The 18,317-nt window shown below is 35.3% G+C and overlaps 3 protein-coding genes and 1 pseudogene across 3 annotated transcripts; all 4 read left to right on the top strand.

Annotated features, from left to right (window-relative positions):
• The first annotated feature begins 1,683 nt into the window (after positions 1–1,683).
• Positions 1,684–3,350, top strand: LOC113110681 (ADP-ribosylation factor 4-like). The gene is made up of 5 exons (XM_026274820.1): positions 1,684–1,894; positions 2,095–2,175; positions 2,391–2,500; positions 2,612–2,809; positions 2,904–3,350. Exons 1-5 carry the CDS (start codon positions 1,828–1,830, stop codon positions 2,991–2,993), a joined length of 546 nt encoding a protein of 181 aa, XP_026130605.1. The 5' UTR covers positions 1,684–1,827; the 3' UTR covers positions 2,994–3,350.
• Positions 3,351–7,185: 3,835 nt separating this feature from the next.
• LOC113110687 (ADP-ribosylation factor 5-like) lies at positions 7,186–9,104 on the top strand (annotated as a pseudogene).
• Positions 9,105–10,119: 1,015 nt separating this feature from the next.
• LOC113110684 (ADP-ribosylation factor 4-like) lies at positions 10,120–11,665 on the top strand. The gene is made up of 5 exons (XM_026274823.1): positions 10,120–10,539; positions 10,738–10,818; positions 10,908–11,017; positions 11,121–11,318; positions 11,419–11,665. Exons 1-5 carry the CDS (start codon positions 10,473–10,475, stop codon positions 11,503–11,505), a joined length of 543 nt encoding a protein of 180 aa, XP_026130608.1. The 5' UTR covers positions 10,120–10,472; the 3' UTR covers positions 11,506–11,665.
• An 844-nt stretch (positions 11,666–12,509) lies between these two features.
• On the top strand, positions 12,510–17,841 carry LOC113110682 (ADP-ribosylation factor 4). The gene is made up of 6 exons (XM_026274821.1): positions 12,510–12,867; positions 13,143–13,223; positions 13,815–13,924; positions 15,735–15,806; positions 15,985–16,110; positions 17,119–17,841. Exons 1-6 carry the CDS (start codon positions 12,801–12,803, stop codon positions 17,203–17,205), a joined length of 543 nt encoding a protein of 180 aa, XP_026130606.1. The 5' UTR covers positions 12,510–12,800; the 3' UTR covers positions 17,206–17,841.
• The last annotated feature ends 476 nt before the right edge of the window (positions 17,842–18,317 follow it).

Below are 18,317 nucleotides of genomic sequence, written 5' to 3'. Positions count from 1 at the left end.
ATTTCGAACGCGTTGGATTTGCCGCCAGAAAAAAAACTGAGAGTGGCGGTGTTGAGCTGTCAATCAAACCGAAAGTAAAAGAGCCAATATAAAAAAACACACTGAACACACATAATTATCAAGCTGAGCTTTTAACAGTAGTTATTAATTTTCACTAAATGAAGCAAAATTTAGTATTTTTATTTTATCTTACTGCATCAATGGGCATCTTCTTCTCCAACCTATTCTCACGACTCATGAAGAAGAAAGAAATTAAGTTGCTTGTGGGTGAGTAAATGTTTAATATATATATTTATAGTTATCCTATCTAATTAATTATTAATTAAATATTACTGTGCATATTAATTAGGCTTAATTTATAGGTTAAATGTAATAGGCCTACATTTATAGTAGGCCTATTACATAGGCCTACTATAAAGTATAGTATATCTTGCATGTTCATTGTGAAATAAATACAAATATTTCTTCTCCAAGTTGGTCTGGATGCAGCAGGGAAAACAACAGTGCTCTACAAACTACAAACTCTGTGAATTTGTCACAGCTATTCCAACTATTGGTACTGAATCAAAACAGTGCCTATATTTTATATTGCCAGGTTACTTCAGAAAACATGTTTAGTTAATTTTCATTTAAATTCTTGTTCCATGACTAAAGACTTATTTTAATGTGTTTTGTTGTATCTGGACTTTGAAATATATATATAACAGAATATAAAAATGCATGAGAAATAGAGTATGTTTGCACAGTTATAGACATATTGATGTAAGGTGTATATTTAATGTATGCATAAATGATTAACATCAGAATTGCTGAATCAGATTGTAAACATGGTCATAATGTTACGTTTTTTTTTTATAATTTATGAACAAAAATACATCCAATATATGATTAAGTTTTACAAAAAAGGTTTCAATTTCAAAACCTAATCATATTTGCCTAATGAATGACATTTATGGAAAATGCTAACTATTAATTTGTAATTTAGCTATAGTTTTTAGCTGATGCTATCTTCAAAAGAAAAACATGTTAGAAAAAACCATATGCCTATGACAACAATTATATTATAAAAGACATGACATGTGAGTGTACTGTAAAATATGGTACAAATGCTTTTAAAAGTAAAACATCCTATAATTTATAAAAAATGTTATTTTAAAATAACGCAAGACAACTATAGTACAATCTAATTGTCGCTATGAGTAATGTGCACTGGATTGTTCTACACTTGTTTGATTAATGTTTAGGATTATTTTATAGTCATATGTGTTACATTGATTGCTGTTGTTTGCTGTGAAACTGGTTCATGTGTTGTTGTTTATGACTCCGAGAAGAGCCCATTACAATGAACTTTAAGTCATCTCATGGAATATTAACATATTTTTATGACACAATCGCTCCACCAAAACGTTTGAACATTATTACAGTGTTTTAGGGTAAATGTCTGGAAACCACAGCTGCAAGTGTAGGCTATTTGATAGTTTTTTTTTTTTTACAAAACATTTTCACGGTTTATGTACTCCCTCCTTACATTTCCCAACCATTTGTTGAGTTATATATTATTCAAATGAAATCAAACCCTTCAAACTGTAAAAATAAATAAATAATAATAATAAAAAGTTTGTTTAGACACGTGATACAGTAGGTGACGTCATTTCGAACGCGTTGGATTTGCCGCGAGAGAAGCTGAGAGTGGCGGTGTTGAGCTGTCAATCAAACCGAAAGTAAAAAACCCTATATATAAACACACTGAACACACATCATAACTAGTCTGAGCCTTTAACACTAGGCGTTTATCTTCAGCTACAGCGGTTCTGTCTTATTGCAAACATGGGCAACTATTTCTCTCAGATTTTCTCTCGTCTCTTTCCGAAAAAGCAGATTCGGTTGCTTATGGGTAAGTACATTTTCTCTCTAAACTTTGGATTTAAACGTCTTATAGTTTGGCTGCTGTTTATGCCACTTTATTGTTATGATGTGCTTAAACTGATAAATAAGTGTAATGCCCATAAAGCAAAATTAGCATATAAATAATCTGATATAGCCTATATATGAATATTTTCATTGTGGAATAAATGGAAATTCGTCTTCTCCCAGTTGGTCTGGATGCAGCAGGGAAAACAACAGTGCTCTACAAACTCAAACTCGGAGAAGTTGTCACAACTATTCCAACTATTGGTAAGACAGTTTTAGTTGCTGTTAGATGTTTGTCATATTTAACTGCCTTGTATAAATGTATTGTGTTCCTGGGGCTCAGTGGTAGAGTATTGTGTTAGGTGTGCAAAAGGTTGTGGGTTCTATTCCCAGGGCCTGAATGAGCTGTAAGTCGCTTTGGATAAAATTGTCTGCTTAAATGTATTGTCTAATTTTATTGAATATATTTTTTTCTTTAGGTTTTAATGTTGAAACAGTTGAATATAAAAACATCTCCTTCACTGTGTGGGATGTTGGCGGTCAGACCAAAATCAGAGGTCTTTGGAAATATTATTATCAGTACACTGAGGTAAGAATTTAATACAAACACAACTATATCCAGTATGATTTTGCAGTTATATAGTGCCATTAAAAATGCCATTTTAATGGCGTGAACAAAGTGTGTGTTTGTGTGATTCAGGGCCTGATCTTTGTGGTGGACAGCAGTGATCATGACCGGATTGAAACAGCAGCAGAGGAACTAAACGCGATGCTGGCGGAGGACGAGATGAGAGACGCGGTTCTGTTAGTTCTTGCTAACAAACAGGATTTACCCAAAGCCATGCCGGTCCACGAGCTGACAGACAGACTGGGTTTACACGCACTGAGAGGACGACAGGTGAACACACACACTCTGTTTGACACGTGATGCGTGATGTCAGTGTGTTTCAGTGAAATTAACCTCTCTCTCTCTCTCTCTCTCTCTCTCTCAGTGGTTTGTTCAGGCTACATGTGCGGTTCAAGGGTCAGGTTTATATGAAGGACTGGATTGGCTCTCAGATCAACTGTCCAGACGACCATAATGCTGGAACTTTTTTTGGGGGTTTTTGTGGCCTGATACTTCAAAATTAATACATACTGTAATTGAATGTAACAGTCTCCAGCTGTTTATTATCTCAAAATAATTTTTATGTATTAATATTAAATCAAAACGGTGCATTTTATATTGAGAGTTTACTTATTTTTTTATTTAATTCTTGTTCCATGAACCCTGAAAGAAAAAACACTTTGAAAGACTTATTTTAATATGTTTTTTGTTGTATCTGGACTTAATAAGCTGATATCTACATATATGTGTGTGTGTTTGTGTGTATGTGTGTGTGTGTCCTACATGTTCAAATATCTCCAATAAATGGTGTATTTATTTTCAAACATTAGTATTCTTATGTCTCATTTAAAATATATATATGACAGAATAGAAAAATGCATGAGAAATAGAGTGTTTTGCAGTTATAGACAGATTGATGTAAGATGTATATTTAATGCATGCATAAATAAATAACAACAGAAATGCTGAATCAGATTATAAACATGGTCATATTGTTACATATTTATCATTTTTAAATGATGAATTTATTTAAAAAAAAAAGAGTAACTATTTTCTATAATTAATCATATTTGCCTAATGAATTACATTTTTGGAAAATACTAACTATTAATTTATAATTTAGCTGACATACTACCATTACAATATTAATAATTTGTCTAACTCTTGCATGCTTTTTATAACATTTTCCTCGCTCCTTTGTCCTCCTCCTCCTCCCCCTCCTGCTTCATCTCTAATAGCTGACGACTTTGCCACATTTTTCATTAATACAATTAAAAACATCAGTGCACAATTTTCCACACTACAATCCGTCAAGTTCATATCACCAGCAAACATACACCCATTCACATCCTTCTCTTCACTCTCTGAGGCAGAAGTCTCCAAACTCATCCTTTCTAATCATCGTACTTCTTGTCTGCTTGATCCTATTCCATCTCATCTCCTTCAAGCCATTTCTCCTGCAGTGATACCTGCACTCACTCACATTATTAACATATACTACACTGGTGTTTTTCCCTCATCATTTAGACAGGCTCGTATAACTCCACTACTTAAAAAATCCACCCTCAACCCATCTCTTTTAGAGAACTACAGACCAGTTTCCCATCTTCCTTTCATTGCAAAAACACTTAAACAAGCTGTGTTCAACCAAGTTTCTGTCTTTCTCACACAGAACAACCTCCTTGACAGCAACCAATCTGGTTTCAGAAGTGGACATTCAACTGAGACTGCCTTGCTCTCAGTTTTTGAAGCCCTAAATCTTCAATAATTGCTCAATCTGTCCGCTGCTTTAGATGGTTAGTTACCAGATCCTCCTATCAACCCTACTGGCAAAGGGAATCTCAGGAACCACACTCTAGTGGTTTGAGTCTTACCTATCAGATAGGTCCTTCAAAGTATCTTGGAGAGGTGAGGTGTCCAAGTCGCAACATCTAACTACTGGGGTGCCTCAGGGCTCTGTTCTTGCACCACTTCTCTTCTCTGTCTACATGGGATCATTAGGTTCTGTCATTCCGAAACATGGCTTTTTATACCACTGCAATGCTGATGACACTCAACTCTACTTCTCATTCCATCCTAATGATCCGACAGTAGCTACTCGCATCTCAGCTTGTCTAACAGACATTTCTTCCTGGATGATGGACCATCACCTTCAACTCAACCTTGCCAAGACAGAACTGCTTGTGGTTCCAGCAAACCCATCGTTCCATCCCAGTTTCAGCATCAAGTTGGGCACATCAACCATACCTCCTTCAAAAACAGCCAGAAACCTTGGAGTTATGATTGATGATCAGCAGGGGCGGATATAGAAAAATATTGATGAGCTGGCGAGAAGGGGGCAGGAGTTTTTGAGGGGTGGCAACATATGGCAGACCTAATATACTGAATTTAGTCACAGTAATCACAGTTTGACGATAAATATATGTGCACACAAAAGGACACAGGCTATCATTTACAAACTTAATCTCATGCAATCAGTGTCTTGCATTTGAAACAGTTCATATAAGGAATAAGCACCACCACACTCACTAATGCATACAGTATGCATCGACATGTAATTAAGAGCATTATAAAAGGTTCAGTGTTATCAATATGTCAGTTTATTATAAGTTTATTATAAGAAACACAAGATTTTAACAGCCAATGACATTTCCAAAGTGTATACCAATATGCATGTAACTTCAGAGACGGTCCATAAATTTGAGACTCGTCCAACGTCCAACATCAAGCCAACTTTATGTCTGTTTTTTTGTTGTTTTTTGTTTTTTAATTTTAGTTTTCTTTCTTCTTTGCTGGATTGGATTCATCCCTCAATTATGAACATTCAGCCACAAACATGAGTTGCGAGCGGTCGCAAGCGCGGATGGGAGAATGGAGGAAGTTTTTTTTTTTTTTTTTTGGAGCAACTGGGATGGTGCCCCCTCTGCGAGTTGGTGCCCTAGGCAGATTGAGTCAGTTCGGGAGTTCGGAGCAGGATCGCGAATCATTTCAGTCAGTTCGGGAGTTCGTAGCGGGATCGCGAATCATTTGAGTCAGTTTGGGAGTTCGGAGCGGGTGCGCGAATCTTTTGAGTCAGTTTGGGGATCGCAAATCATTTGAATCAGCTCGGGAGTTCGGAGCGGTTTCGCAGATCATTTGAATCAATTCGAGTGTTCGGAGCGGGTTCGCGAATCATTTGAGTCAGTTCAGGAGTTCGGAGCGGGATCGCGAATCATTTGAATCAGTTCGGGAGTTCGTAGCGGGTTAGCGAATCATTTGAGTCAGTTCGGGAGTTCAAAGCGGGTTCGCGAATCATTTGAGTCAGTTTGGGTATCGCAAATCATTTGAATAATTTCGGGAGTTCGGAGCGGGATCACGAATCATTTGAGTCAGTTCGAGGGTTCAAAGCGGGTTCGCGAATCATTTGAGTCAGTTTGAGGATCACAAATCATTTGATTCAGTTCGGGAGTTCGTAGCAGCATCGCGAATCATGAAAGATTTGCCCTCGTAAATTTTCAAATTGGCCAAAACCTTTAATTCGTTGCTGCCAACTGGGGTGGTAGCAGGGGTGGCAAGGCTTTGGTAGATCCTCCCCTGATGATCAGCTAACTTTCTCAGACCACATTGCTAAAACTGTAAGATCCTGCAGATTTGCTTAAAGGCCCGTTCACACCAAGCACGATAACTATAAAGATAACGATAAAGATATAGTTCTAAAAATCATTCTCAATATTAAAGAATAGCAGAGTCCACACTACAACTATAACGATAAAGGCATAGAGAAACGGTATCATTGGAATCATTTTCAGAACGATTTTTTTTTTTCCAAATGATGAAATAAACATTGACATCCAATCAGAATCCATCCTGCTGTAACGAGCTCGAGGATTTAAAGCGGCTGACGCATGTGCGCTCAGAATTAACAGACGATATCATTCGCTGGTGTGGATGCTTATATCATTATCTTTATAGTTATCTTTATAGTTATCGTTCTTGGTGTGAACGGGGCTTTATTCAACATTAAGAAGATCAGGCCCTTTCTTTCGGAACATGCTGCACAACTCCTTGTTCAAGCTCTTGTTCTGTCCAGGCTGGACTATTGCAATGCTCTCTTGGCAGGTCTTCCAGCCAGTTATTTCACCTTTACAATTAATCCAGAACGTGGCAGCAAGATAAATTTTTAATGAGCCGAAAAGAATACGTGACACCTCTGTTTATCAATCTGCACTGGCTTCCAATAGCTGCTCGCATAAAATTCAAGGCATTGATGTTTGACTACAAAACCTCCACTGGCTCTGCACCCATTTACCTCAATTCATTACTTCAGACTTAAGTGAATGTCGCTTGATTGTGCCATCCCAAAGAAGCACAAAGTCACTTTTACGGACTTTTAAATTAAATGTTCCCTCCTGGTGGAATGACCTCCCCAACTCAATCCGAGCAGCTGAGTCCTTAGCCATCTTCAAGAATAGTCTTAAAACTCATATCTTCCATCTTTATTTGACCCTCTAACTTTAGCACTCACTATTCTAATTCTATTCTTTAAAAAAAAAAATTCTAACTACCTTTCTAATCTTTTTTTAGTCTATCTATTTTCTTTTCATTTATTATAAAGACCTCTAACGGCTTGCTCTATTCTTTTTCTGTTCTGTGTTTTCTTTTTATTTATTATATTATTTAAAAGCCCTTGCAACGTGTTCTGCGTTTAAGCTAACTGAGACTTGCTATGCTTCCAAATTCAAACTTTAAAAAGACAAGTTTGTTTAGACAAGTGATACAGTAGGTGACGTCATTTCGAACGCGTTGGATTTGTCGCGAGAGAAGCTGAGAGCGGCGATGTTGAGCTGTCAATCAAACCGAAAGTAAACAAACAAAACCTATCCACCTTTTCTTGTCGTAGAAATGGGCGCAACCATTTGTAAATTCAATGGGTCTGGCTTCCGGTCTCAACTGCGTCCACTCCGTCCAACTATTTCTAGCTGAACAAACCAGTTCGTTTTGCTGCTTGATATTGAAAGTAATTGTGTCATCATATTATTTTAATGTATTATCTCAATTATGAACACAATGGTTTGTAGAGCAAACAGTTTGACCGTTTAGATATTCGTCGTTATTTACCTGTAGAGGCTATTGAATCGGAAGTCTCATCCATAGGCTTACTTCCGCGTTGAAGAAAAAGGTGTATAACACACACTGAACACACATCATAACTAGTCTGAGCCTTTAACTCTAGGCGTTTATCTTCAGCTACAGCGGTTCTGTCTTATTGCAAACATGGGCAGCTATTACTCTCTCATTTTCTTTCCGAAAAAGCAGATTACGTTGCTTATGAGTAAGTCATTTTTCCCCTCTAAATTTTGGAATTAAACGTCTTATAGTTTGGTTACTGTCTATGCCACTTTATTGTTATTATGTGCTTAAATTGTTAAATATTTTTTATGACCATACATCAAAATTAGCATATGAATAATCTGATATAGCATAAATAGAAATTATTATTCTCCCAGTTGGTCTGGATGCAGCAGGGAAAACAACAGTGCTCTACAAACTCAAACTCGGTGAAGTTGTCACAACTATTCCAACTACTGGTAAGACAGTTTTAGTTGCTGTTAGATGTTTGTCATGTTTAACTGCCTTATATGGATTTTTTGTCTGCTTTATTGAATATTATAGTTTTTCTCTTTAGGTTTTAATGTTGATAAAGTTGATTATAAAAACATCTCCTTCACTGTGTTTGGAAATGTTATTATCAGGACACTGAGGTACAATACAAACACACCTGTATGCATTATGATTTTGCAGTTATATTGTATTTGAAAATGCCATTTTAATGGCGTGAACAAAGTGTGTGTTTGTGTGATTCAGGGCCTGATCTTTGTGGTGGACAGCAGTGATCATGACCGGATTGAAACAGCAGCAGAGGAACTAAACGCGATGCTGGCGGAGGACGAGATGAGAGATGCGGTTCTGTTAGTTCTTGCTAACAAACAGGATTTACCCAAAGCCATGCCGGTCCACGAGCTGACAGACAGACTGGGTTTACACGCACTGAGAGGACGACAGGTGAACACACACACTCTGTTTGACACGTGATGCGTGATGTCAGTGTGTTTCAGTGAAATAAACCTGTCTCTCTCTCTCTCTCTCTCTCTCTCTCTCAGTGGTTTGTTCAGGCTACATGTGCGGTTCAAGGGTCAGGTTTATATGAAGGACTGGACTGGCTCTCAGATCAACTTTCAGGATGACCGTAATGCTGGAACTTTATGTTTTGGGTTTTTGTGGCCTGATACTTCAAAACTAATACATACTGTAAATGAATGTAACTGCCTTCAGCTGTTTATTATCTCAAAAGCATTTTTATGTATTAATATTAAATCAAAACGGTGCTTTTTATATTGTGAGGTTACATCTGAAAACATGTTTAGCTATTTTTTTATTTTAATTATTGTTCCATGAACTCTGAAAGAAAAAACACTTTGAAAGACTTATTTTAATATGTGTTTTGTTGTATCTGGATTTGAAAGAATAAGCTGATGTTTGTCTGGAAAATATATACATATACAGTATGTGTGATGTGTGTGTGTGTCCTTCAAATATCTCCAATAAATGGTGTATTTATTTTCAAACAATAGTATTCTTATGTCTCATTTAAATATATATAACAGAATAGAAAAATGTATGAGAAATATAGTGTTTTGCAGTTATAGAGAGATTGATGTAAGATGAATATTTAATGCATGCATAAATAACAACAGAAATTCTGAATCAGATTACAAACATGGTCATAATGTTACATTTTGTATAATTTATGAATAAAAATAGATCAAATAAATGACGAATTTATACAAAAAATTTAGTAGCTTAAGTTTATGTTTCAATTTCAATAACTAATATTTGCAGAATGAATTACATTTTTGGAAAATACTAACTTTTAATTTGTAATTTAGCTAAAGTTTTTAGCTGATGCTATCTTCAAATGTAAATAACCATATGCCTATGACAACAATTATACTATAAACTACAATACATATAAGTGTACTGTAAAATATGGTACAAATGCTTTTTAAAAGTAAAACAGCCTATAATTTATTTAAAAAAAAATTATGGTAAAATAACACAAGACAACTATAATATCTAATTGTCGCTATGAGTAATGTGCACTGGATTGTTCTACGCTTGTTTGATTAATGTTAAGGATTATTTTATAGTCATATGTGTTACATTGATTGCTGTTGTTTGCTGTGAAACTGGTTCGTGTGTTATTGTTATGATTGCGAGAAGAGCCCATTATAATGAACTTTAAGTCATCTCATGGTCGTCCACTGCATCTGATGTGTTATTTTAGGCACATATTACTGTAAAAATTATAACTCCTCACATAGGTTGGAATATTAACATATTTTAATGACACAATCGCTCCACCAAAACGTTTCCCAAAGTTCAGTTCAATGTTATTCAAATGAAATCAAAGACTTCCAAATTCAAACTGTTTGTTTAGACACGTGATACAATAAGTGACGTCATTTCGAACGTGTTGGATTTGCCGCGATGGAAGCTGAGAGTGGCAGTGTTGAGCTGTCAATCAAACCGAAAGTAAACAAACAAAACATCCTTTCCACCTTTTCTTGTCGTAGAAATGGGCGCGACCATTTGTACATTTTATATTTTTAGCTGAACAAACCAGTTCGTTTTTCTGCTTGATATTGAAAGTTTGTGTGTCTTATCATATTATTTTAATGTATTATCTCAATTATGAACACAATGGTTTGTAGAGCAAACAGTTTGACCGTTTAGATATTCTTCGTTATTCTCCTCGTTGTTTACCTGTAGAGGCTATTGAATCGGAAGTCTCATCCATATGCTTACTTCCGCGTTGAAGAAAAAGGTGTATAACACACACTGAACACACATCATAACTGAGCCTTTAACTCTAGGCGTTTATCTTCAGCTACAGCGGTTCTGTCTTATTGCAAACATGGGCAACTATTTCACTATGATTTTCTATCGTACCTGTCCGAAAAGGCAGATTAAGTTGCTTATGGGTAAGTCATTTTTTCCCCTCGTAACTCTGAATTGAACGTCTTATAGTTTGGCTACTGTTTATGTCACTTTATGTTATGTTATGTGCTTAAATAATTGTAATGACCATAAAGCAAAGACCATGAGCATATGAATAAACTGATATAGCCTATATATGAAATTTTTCATTGTGAAATAAATGGAAATTATTCTTCTCCCAGTTGGTCTGGATGCAGCAGGGAAAACAACAGTGCTCTACAAACTCAAACTCGGTGAAGTTGTCACAACTATTCCAACTATTGGTAAGACAGTTTTAGTTATTTTGTCATGTTTAAATGCCTTAAATGGATTTATTGCTGGCTTTATTGAATATTATAATTTTTCTCTTTAGGTTTTAATATTGAAACAGTTGAATATAAAAACATCTCCTTCGCTGTGTGGGATGTTGGCGGTCAGAGCAAAATCAGAGGACTTTGGAAATATTATTATCAGTACACTGAGGTACAATACAAACACACCTGTATGCATTATGATTTTGCGGTTATATTATTTTTGAAAATGCCATTTTAATGGCGTGAACAAAGTGTGTGTTTGTGTGATTCAGGGCCTGATCTTTGTGGTGGACAGCAGTGATCATGACCGGATTGAAACAGCAGCAGAGGAACTAAACGCGATGCTGGCGGAGGACGAGATGAGAGACGCGGTTCTGTTAGTTCTTGCTAACAAACAAGACTTACCCAAAGCCATGCCGGTCCACGAGCTGACAGACAGACTGGGTTTACACGTACTGAGAGGACGACAGGTGAACACACACACTCTGTTTGACACGTGATGCGTGATGTCAGTGTGTTTCAGTGAAATTAACCTCTCTCTCTCTTTCTCTCTCTCTCTCTCTCTCTCAGTGGTTTGTTCAGGCTACATGTGCGGTTCAAGGGTCAGGTTTATATGAAGGACTGGATTGGCTCTCAGATCAACTGTCCAGACGATAAAACACTGCTGCGTTCAAACTACTTGAAGAAAGGACACTACATCAACGGAATGTAGCCTATAGTCTAGGCCTATTTTTGTCTCAGATGTACGCTTGCCTTTATTATGTGCCTTTTTAAATTCACCAGATTGTCTGTGAATTTATAAATTATGCATTACTACTGTGCTGTCTACTATTATTTTATTTATCTATTACTGTATTTAATGTCCTGTTAATTTAATGCTACAAAAGACTTGCTGTTATATGTCACATTTGACTTATTTTAACAGAGGTTTTTTTGTATTTGGGCTTTGGAAGAACAAACTGATGTCTGCTTGAAATATATGTATCCGTGCCTTTGAGATATCTCCAATGAATTATGCATATTTATTTACAGTAGTGGGTTTATGTGTCATTTAATAAATATCACAAATAGAAAAAATGTGTGAGAAATAGTGTTTTGCATAATTATGGTACTAGATAGATAGATAGATAGATAGATAGATAGATAGATATCAATCTGTACAAGCAAATAACTCCAATAAATGATGCATTAATTTGAAAAAAAATTATGTATTTGTATTGTAGTATGTTACTGTTTCATTTTCAATAACTATAATCATATTTGAAAACTGGATTACATTTTTGAGAAATGTATTAAATATAATTGTTTTCATTTAGTTGTTCATCTGAAGTGACTTTACAGTAACAACCAAGGCAACCTAATGCCTTCTTATGATACATAAATTAATTAATTTTTATTATTTTTAAATGTATTACTGGTGCACTGTCACATTTTTTTAAAGTTAAATAATGTTAAAAAAAAGAAGAAAAGTACAAAAAAAAAGAAAAAAGTCACCATATGCAATATTTCTTTACATACATGTTATGCGTTCATGTATGTTTACGTTTCAGTCTGTATGAACATTTTCAACTTAAAAGCTCACACTTATTACTTAAATAATGAAGAAAGGTGATGTGTTTGAAGTTGTCGGCTCTTCATCATGTTTCGTGATGTGGCACCGGTGGTGACGTCATTTCGACCGCGTTGGAGCTAAAGTGTGACGTGGTCCAGAAAAAGTAGCACTCAAGCTGTTGGTCAAAACTCACTTTCAGCTGGACAGAAAGAAGAAAGAGTGAAAGAAATCCAAAGAAAGAGTGATTCTGACTCCGCTGCCGTGAGCTGGAGTTTGATATTTAAGGGAGGTTGGTCTGAAGCGCCGAGAGCTGCTGTGCTAAAGCGCTAGCTCTTAGTCGAACACTTCTCGAATAAGTTTGACTTTTACACTTTTTCTTCTTTTTTGAGCCGCTTTAAACATGGGTTTGACCATTTCAAGCGTCTTTTCTCGCTTGTTTGGGAAAAAGCAGATGAGAATTCTCATGGGTGAGTATGAAGTTGCTTGTTGTTGTGAATTAGCTTTGATAAACGGCTATTTTGTTGTCATTTTACACTAAATTATGTTTTCTATAAAAGTCATGTATGAATGCTCTCATGATCCATAGATGTAAACATGAATTCAGATTGTTCAGAAGTCAGTAAAGCAGTCGCTTGTCGTTGTAGAGAGTTGTAGTCTTTGTTTCCCAAGAAATAGGAAGGTATTTATGCAAAGTAAAGTTTTCCAGTGTGTTTGACTTGATTTGATTCCTGTTCTTCTTCAGTTGGTCTGGATGCCGCAGGGAAAACCACAATCCTCTACAAACTCAAACTGGGAGAAATAGTCACAACTATTCCAACCATAGGTAAGGGATACGAGATATTGAAAGGGCTCCACCAACGCTGGTGTCCCTCAGGGATGTGTTTTCTCCCCATTGCTCTTTTTGTCTCTCAATTTTGTCTTATTCTTGCAAGAATTGTGAGATGTATTTTTCTTGTTTATTTTTTGTCCTGTGGCACAATCATACCAAATGCATTGTTTTTCCTCAGAATTGCTTAAAAAAAAAAAATCACAATTATATTTTTTTATTGATGGAAACAAAAACAGAATTGTGAGATATTAACTTAAACTTGTGAGGGAAAAAAGCCAGAATTTTGGAAACATACAATATTACATATCACAAAAAAAATATAAAAACTCCATAGATTTTAGGTTAAAGTAAGTATATTTTTAATGGACGGATATTTTCACAAACACATTTTTGAGTTTAAAACAAAACATTTACCTTAAAAAAATGTAGCATTAAGAAAATGAAGCATTTATTTAGTTATTTTCATGACTTGTATGTGCACCGGTTTTGTGAATTTATTGCATGAATTTTATCTTGAAATGTGCACAACTGCAAGATCTGCAGCTCTTAAATGATATCGCACCCAACCCTGTGTGCTTCCGTTAGGCTTTAACGTCGAGACGGTGGAATACAAGAACATTTGCTTCACTGTGTGGGATGTGGGTGGCCAGGATAAGATCAGGCCTCTTTGGAGACACTACTTCCAGAATACCCAGGTAAACCGATGCATCACATCGCGTCAGGACTAAGATAGTCAAACAACAATGGAGTCGCAGCATTCCTGCAGGATGAAATGCTCATTGTGCCACGGCCGAACTGATTGAGTTTGATCATCCAGCCTTGTGAGCTGCTAGAAAAACAACTACGGGTGTGTGGTTCTAGTTTGGCTGGATGCCGTCGATGTGCTTCGTATGAGGATGTTGGTGTTACTATTAGGATTAAGTTGAACTGGAACGGCCTTTACTAGAGTTTGATTTAGAGAACAGAACAGTTTCTCTTCTGTCCGTGCAGTTCTCTTTTGCTTTGCTGACATTTTTTATATCAATAACCTCGTAAGAGAATATCTTACTTCTGCTTGCTCTTTATTTCCTGAATCGATTGCAAAGTAAGTGTTTACAGTGATCTTGAGGTCGTAGAAACTCAGACATTGATATAAAATAAGAAATTTGAGGCAGTCTTTGGCCTCAAAACAAAACGTGTCAGGATAGTAAAACCTCATTTGTATTCATTTAAATGCCTAAAACATTATTATTCTGTGCAACAGATATTATAGTTTGCATGCTGTAAAATTAAATGGGTCATTATTAAGTGAAGAATCAAATGTTTTAAGTGTTATAATAAGTGTGGTAATGAAGCAGGATAGATGCAGTTATTCCTAGTAAATGAGAGAATTTAAAAACATTTTGGTGAACTATCTTTAAAAAAAAAAAAAAAAAGTAAATTGTGGTATAAAATGTAGCATACTCAGAAAAAAAAATCTTCCTCTTGTTTTCTAATAAAGATTTTGAAAACTTTCTTAAATCAAGATACTTTTTATGCAAAATTAAGATATGAAGTCTTGTTTTCTTGGAAATGAAACAAAATTGAGTTCATACTTGCATTTAGTCATTTAGCAGGGGCTTTTATCTAAAGCGACTTACAATGACGACAATGGAAGCAATCAAAACCAACTAAAGAGCAATGATATACCAATGTCTCAGTTAGCTTAATGCTGTACAAATAGCAAGGGCTTTTAAATAATATAACAAATAAAATTAAAATAGAATAGAAAAAGAATAAAGCAAGCTTGTGTTTTTTTGTTAATTGTATAATAAATGAAAGAAAACAATACAAAAAAAAGAACAAATATCAGAATTAAAAACTAGTTTTTCCTCTTTTTTTTTTTTTTTTAGACTCCATCAGCAGATATTTGTTCTAGAGGTCGACCGATATATCGGGCCGATATTTGTCATTTTTTTATTTTTTATATATCAGCCAATATCCGTGTTTAGTTGAGCCGATTGAAAGTCAGGCTTCGCTCACATATATTATATATTTAATACTTGGTCAGTTATTGATTTGTTTGATTAACTTTAGATAAAAAGATTTTATTTTAATAATTTGCAGTGCACAAAATTTAGATTCAAGAGTTAGTTCAAGTCAGTGTTCAATAAATGATGTTAAGTTTAGAAATGTTGTGCATCCACTTACATTTTAGCATGCAAATAAAGGGGAAAACTTCCAGATATCAGCCCTAAATATCAGCAGCACGTATCGGCCATCGGCTGACTCTGACCTCTAAAAATCGGCATCGGTTATAGAAAAACCCATATCGTTCAATCTCTAATTTGTTCTTGTTTTAATCATTAATCTTGATTAGTTAAAAAGAAATAAGACTTGCATAATTTAGCTTTTCAGTGTATTCTGATTTCAGAATCTCTAAACATTTGCACACTGAAAATCAAGACAAAAGTACTGAAGAAGTATTAGAAGGTACTGTAATATTTTAGTTCACTCTGAATGTGACAAGTTGTGTTGTTTCTTCAGGGCCTGATCTTTGTCGTGGACAGTAACGATCGTGAACGAGCACAGGAAGCAGCAGAAGAGCTTCAGAAGATGGTGAGGAAACGCTCTTATGAGATTAAAAACTGCTCAGGTTTTATCTGTGTGCCTGCACTGAGAGCAACAACACGAGTGAATGCTAACAAAACGCTTCTTTTATTGTGCACAGTGGTCTATCTGAAGTATTTCTGTTTCAAAACGCCCTAAATGTCTGCTCATACTCTGTCTGCAACAGCTGCAGGAGGATGAACTGAGAGACGCCGTTCTACTTGTTTTTGCAAATAAACAAGATCTACCAAACGCCATGGCCATCAGTGAGCTGACGGACAAACTCGGCCTGCAAACACTCAGGAGCAGAACTGTGAGTGATGCAATTATGTATGCTTAAAGTGCAATATTATAATAGTTTTGCATAATGATAAGCTCCATTTAAAAAAAAACACAAAAAAAAACACATAGTAATATTGTTTTTTGGTTATTAAGATGTATGCATAGATCTAGATGTGTACACAGACGTGTAAATTAATCATATCTTGGTCAGTATGTGCACCACTGGTCAAACATTTGGATTAAATACAGTTTTTAAAAATGTTTTGGAACATTATGCTCACGAAGGCTGCATTTATTTAATCCAAAATATAGTAAAAACCGCAATATTGTGAAATGTTATTACAATTTGAAAATAGCAGTTTTTTATGTGAATATATGTTAAGATATATTAATGCAGTCTTCACTGTCACATGATCCTTCAGAAATCAGTGTAATATGCTGATTTACTGCTCAATTATTAGTTATTATTGGTGTTCTATTAATAATAATTGGTGTTTTTTAATCTTTTTATTGTTGAGAACCGTTTTGCTGATTATTAGGTTTTTGGGAAACTGATACATTTATGATGAATTGAAAGTTCAAAGGAACAGCATTTATTTGAAACAAATCTTTTGTAACACTGTCAATGTTTTACTTCCACTTCTGAACAATTTAAAGTGTTTTTGTTGAATTAATTAATTTTCTTGCGAATAGTTAGCAGCATTTCACAATTTCCACATAAATTGATTACTAATGTTTTCTGAGCAGCAAATCATCATATTATTCTGATTTCTGAAGATCATGTGACACTGAAGACTGGAGGAATGATGCTGAAAATTGATTTGAACACAATAAATTATTTATATTCAAATAGTAAAGTTATTTTAAGTTTTAATAATATTAAACAAATTTTTTTTTTCTTCAATGAAATTAATGCAGTCTTGCTGAGCAGAAGAGACTTCTTTCAAACATGTTAAAAATTAGTGATATTTTCATTCACTTAAATGCACACTGTATCCATCTACTGGTAAAAATATATCTATCTTGTGCTTCTCATCAGTGGTATGTCCAGGCGACCTGTGCGACTCAAGGGACGGGTTTATACGAGGGATTAGACTGGCTTTCTGAGCAGCTCTCCAAACGCTAAACTGCACTTCCTGTCCAAGCAGGATGTGTGCTGTTCCAAAGAACATGATTAGCAGAGTTGATGCAGCACAGAAGCTGTCCATGTATCATTTTCAGTTGATCGCTACCAAAAATCAACATCAGCAGCAGTGCATTTTAACATTTTGTTCCTTTTTTAGTTCATTGCACCTTTGACCTGGACTGACATTTCTCCCAGATTCATTCCACTTGATGTGTGTAGCCTTATAGTCTTCTGTAGATCTGACCACAGTATGAAAGATATTAGAATTGTTAAGAAGCTCTTGCAGGACATCTAGGTTCTTGTTACAGTAAGCATAAACATTCTGTTAATAATGATAACTTGTGTGTATTTATAAAAATGCTCTATTTTTGCCCCTCAACTTGATTTATTCCATTATTTTCATTATAAACAGCTCATTCCCAGGCGTTTGCATGCCGTACATCCAAGTAAATGTTCTCCGAGAAGCATGCATTTAATGAATAAAAGATTTTTCTTATAGTTGCACACTTCGAGACTGGGAATGCATTGATGTAAGCAATAGTTTTAATGCTTCTAACATGCTTGAGTTGAGTTTATATTGATAATTATTCAGATGTTTGTGTTGTAAATAAACAGCCTTTTCATGTACGTAATCACAGTTGCCTTAAACGTGCCCTGCTTTCAATGCACTCGCTCCTGATTTAGCATCTCTGGTGAGAACAACCCTGTGCAAATGTCCAAGACATAATCAAATCTTTTTATTCCCAGCTTTTGAAAATATTAAAACTGACCGGTGCTAGGAATCATCTAGCTGTTCCCTTTTTAAGAATGTATTAAAACATCATGAATAAAGAGTGAAGCTAAGTCTGAAATGCATCAGTTGTATGGGTGTGTATTAACTAAGGCTCACGAAAGAATTTCACTCATCATTTAATGTCATTAAAGGGTCATGAATCATTTTTTGAGATTTTAAGAGTTATACATACAGGTTGCACATTGCAGAAACTGATGGTATTCATGTTTATTTAAGATATATTTCACCCAAAAATGAAAATGTCCTCACACTCAGGTCATCCAGAATGTAGAGGAGTTTGTTTCTTCATCAGATTTGGAGAAATGTAGCATTGCATCAT

Source organism: Carassius auratus, chromosome 11 (genome assembly GCF_003368295.1).
Source record: "Carassius auratus strain Wakin chromosome 11, ASM336829v1, whole genome shotgun sequence".
Taxonomy (NCBI): Eukaryota; Metazoa; Chordata; class Actinopteri; order Cypriniformes; family Cyprinidae; genus Carassius; species Carassius auratus.
This window is presented reverse-complemented; position numbering and strand designations above follow the sequence as displayed.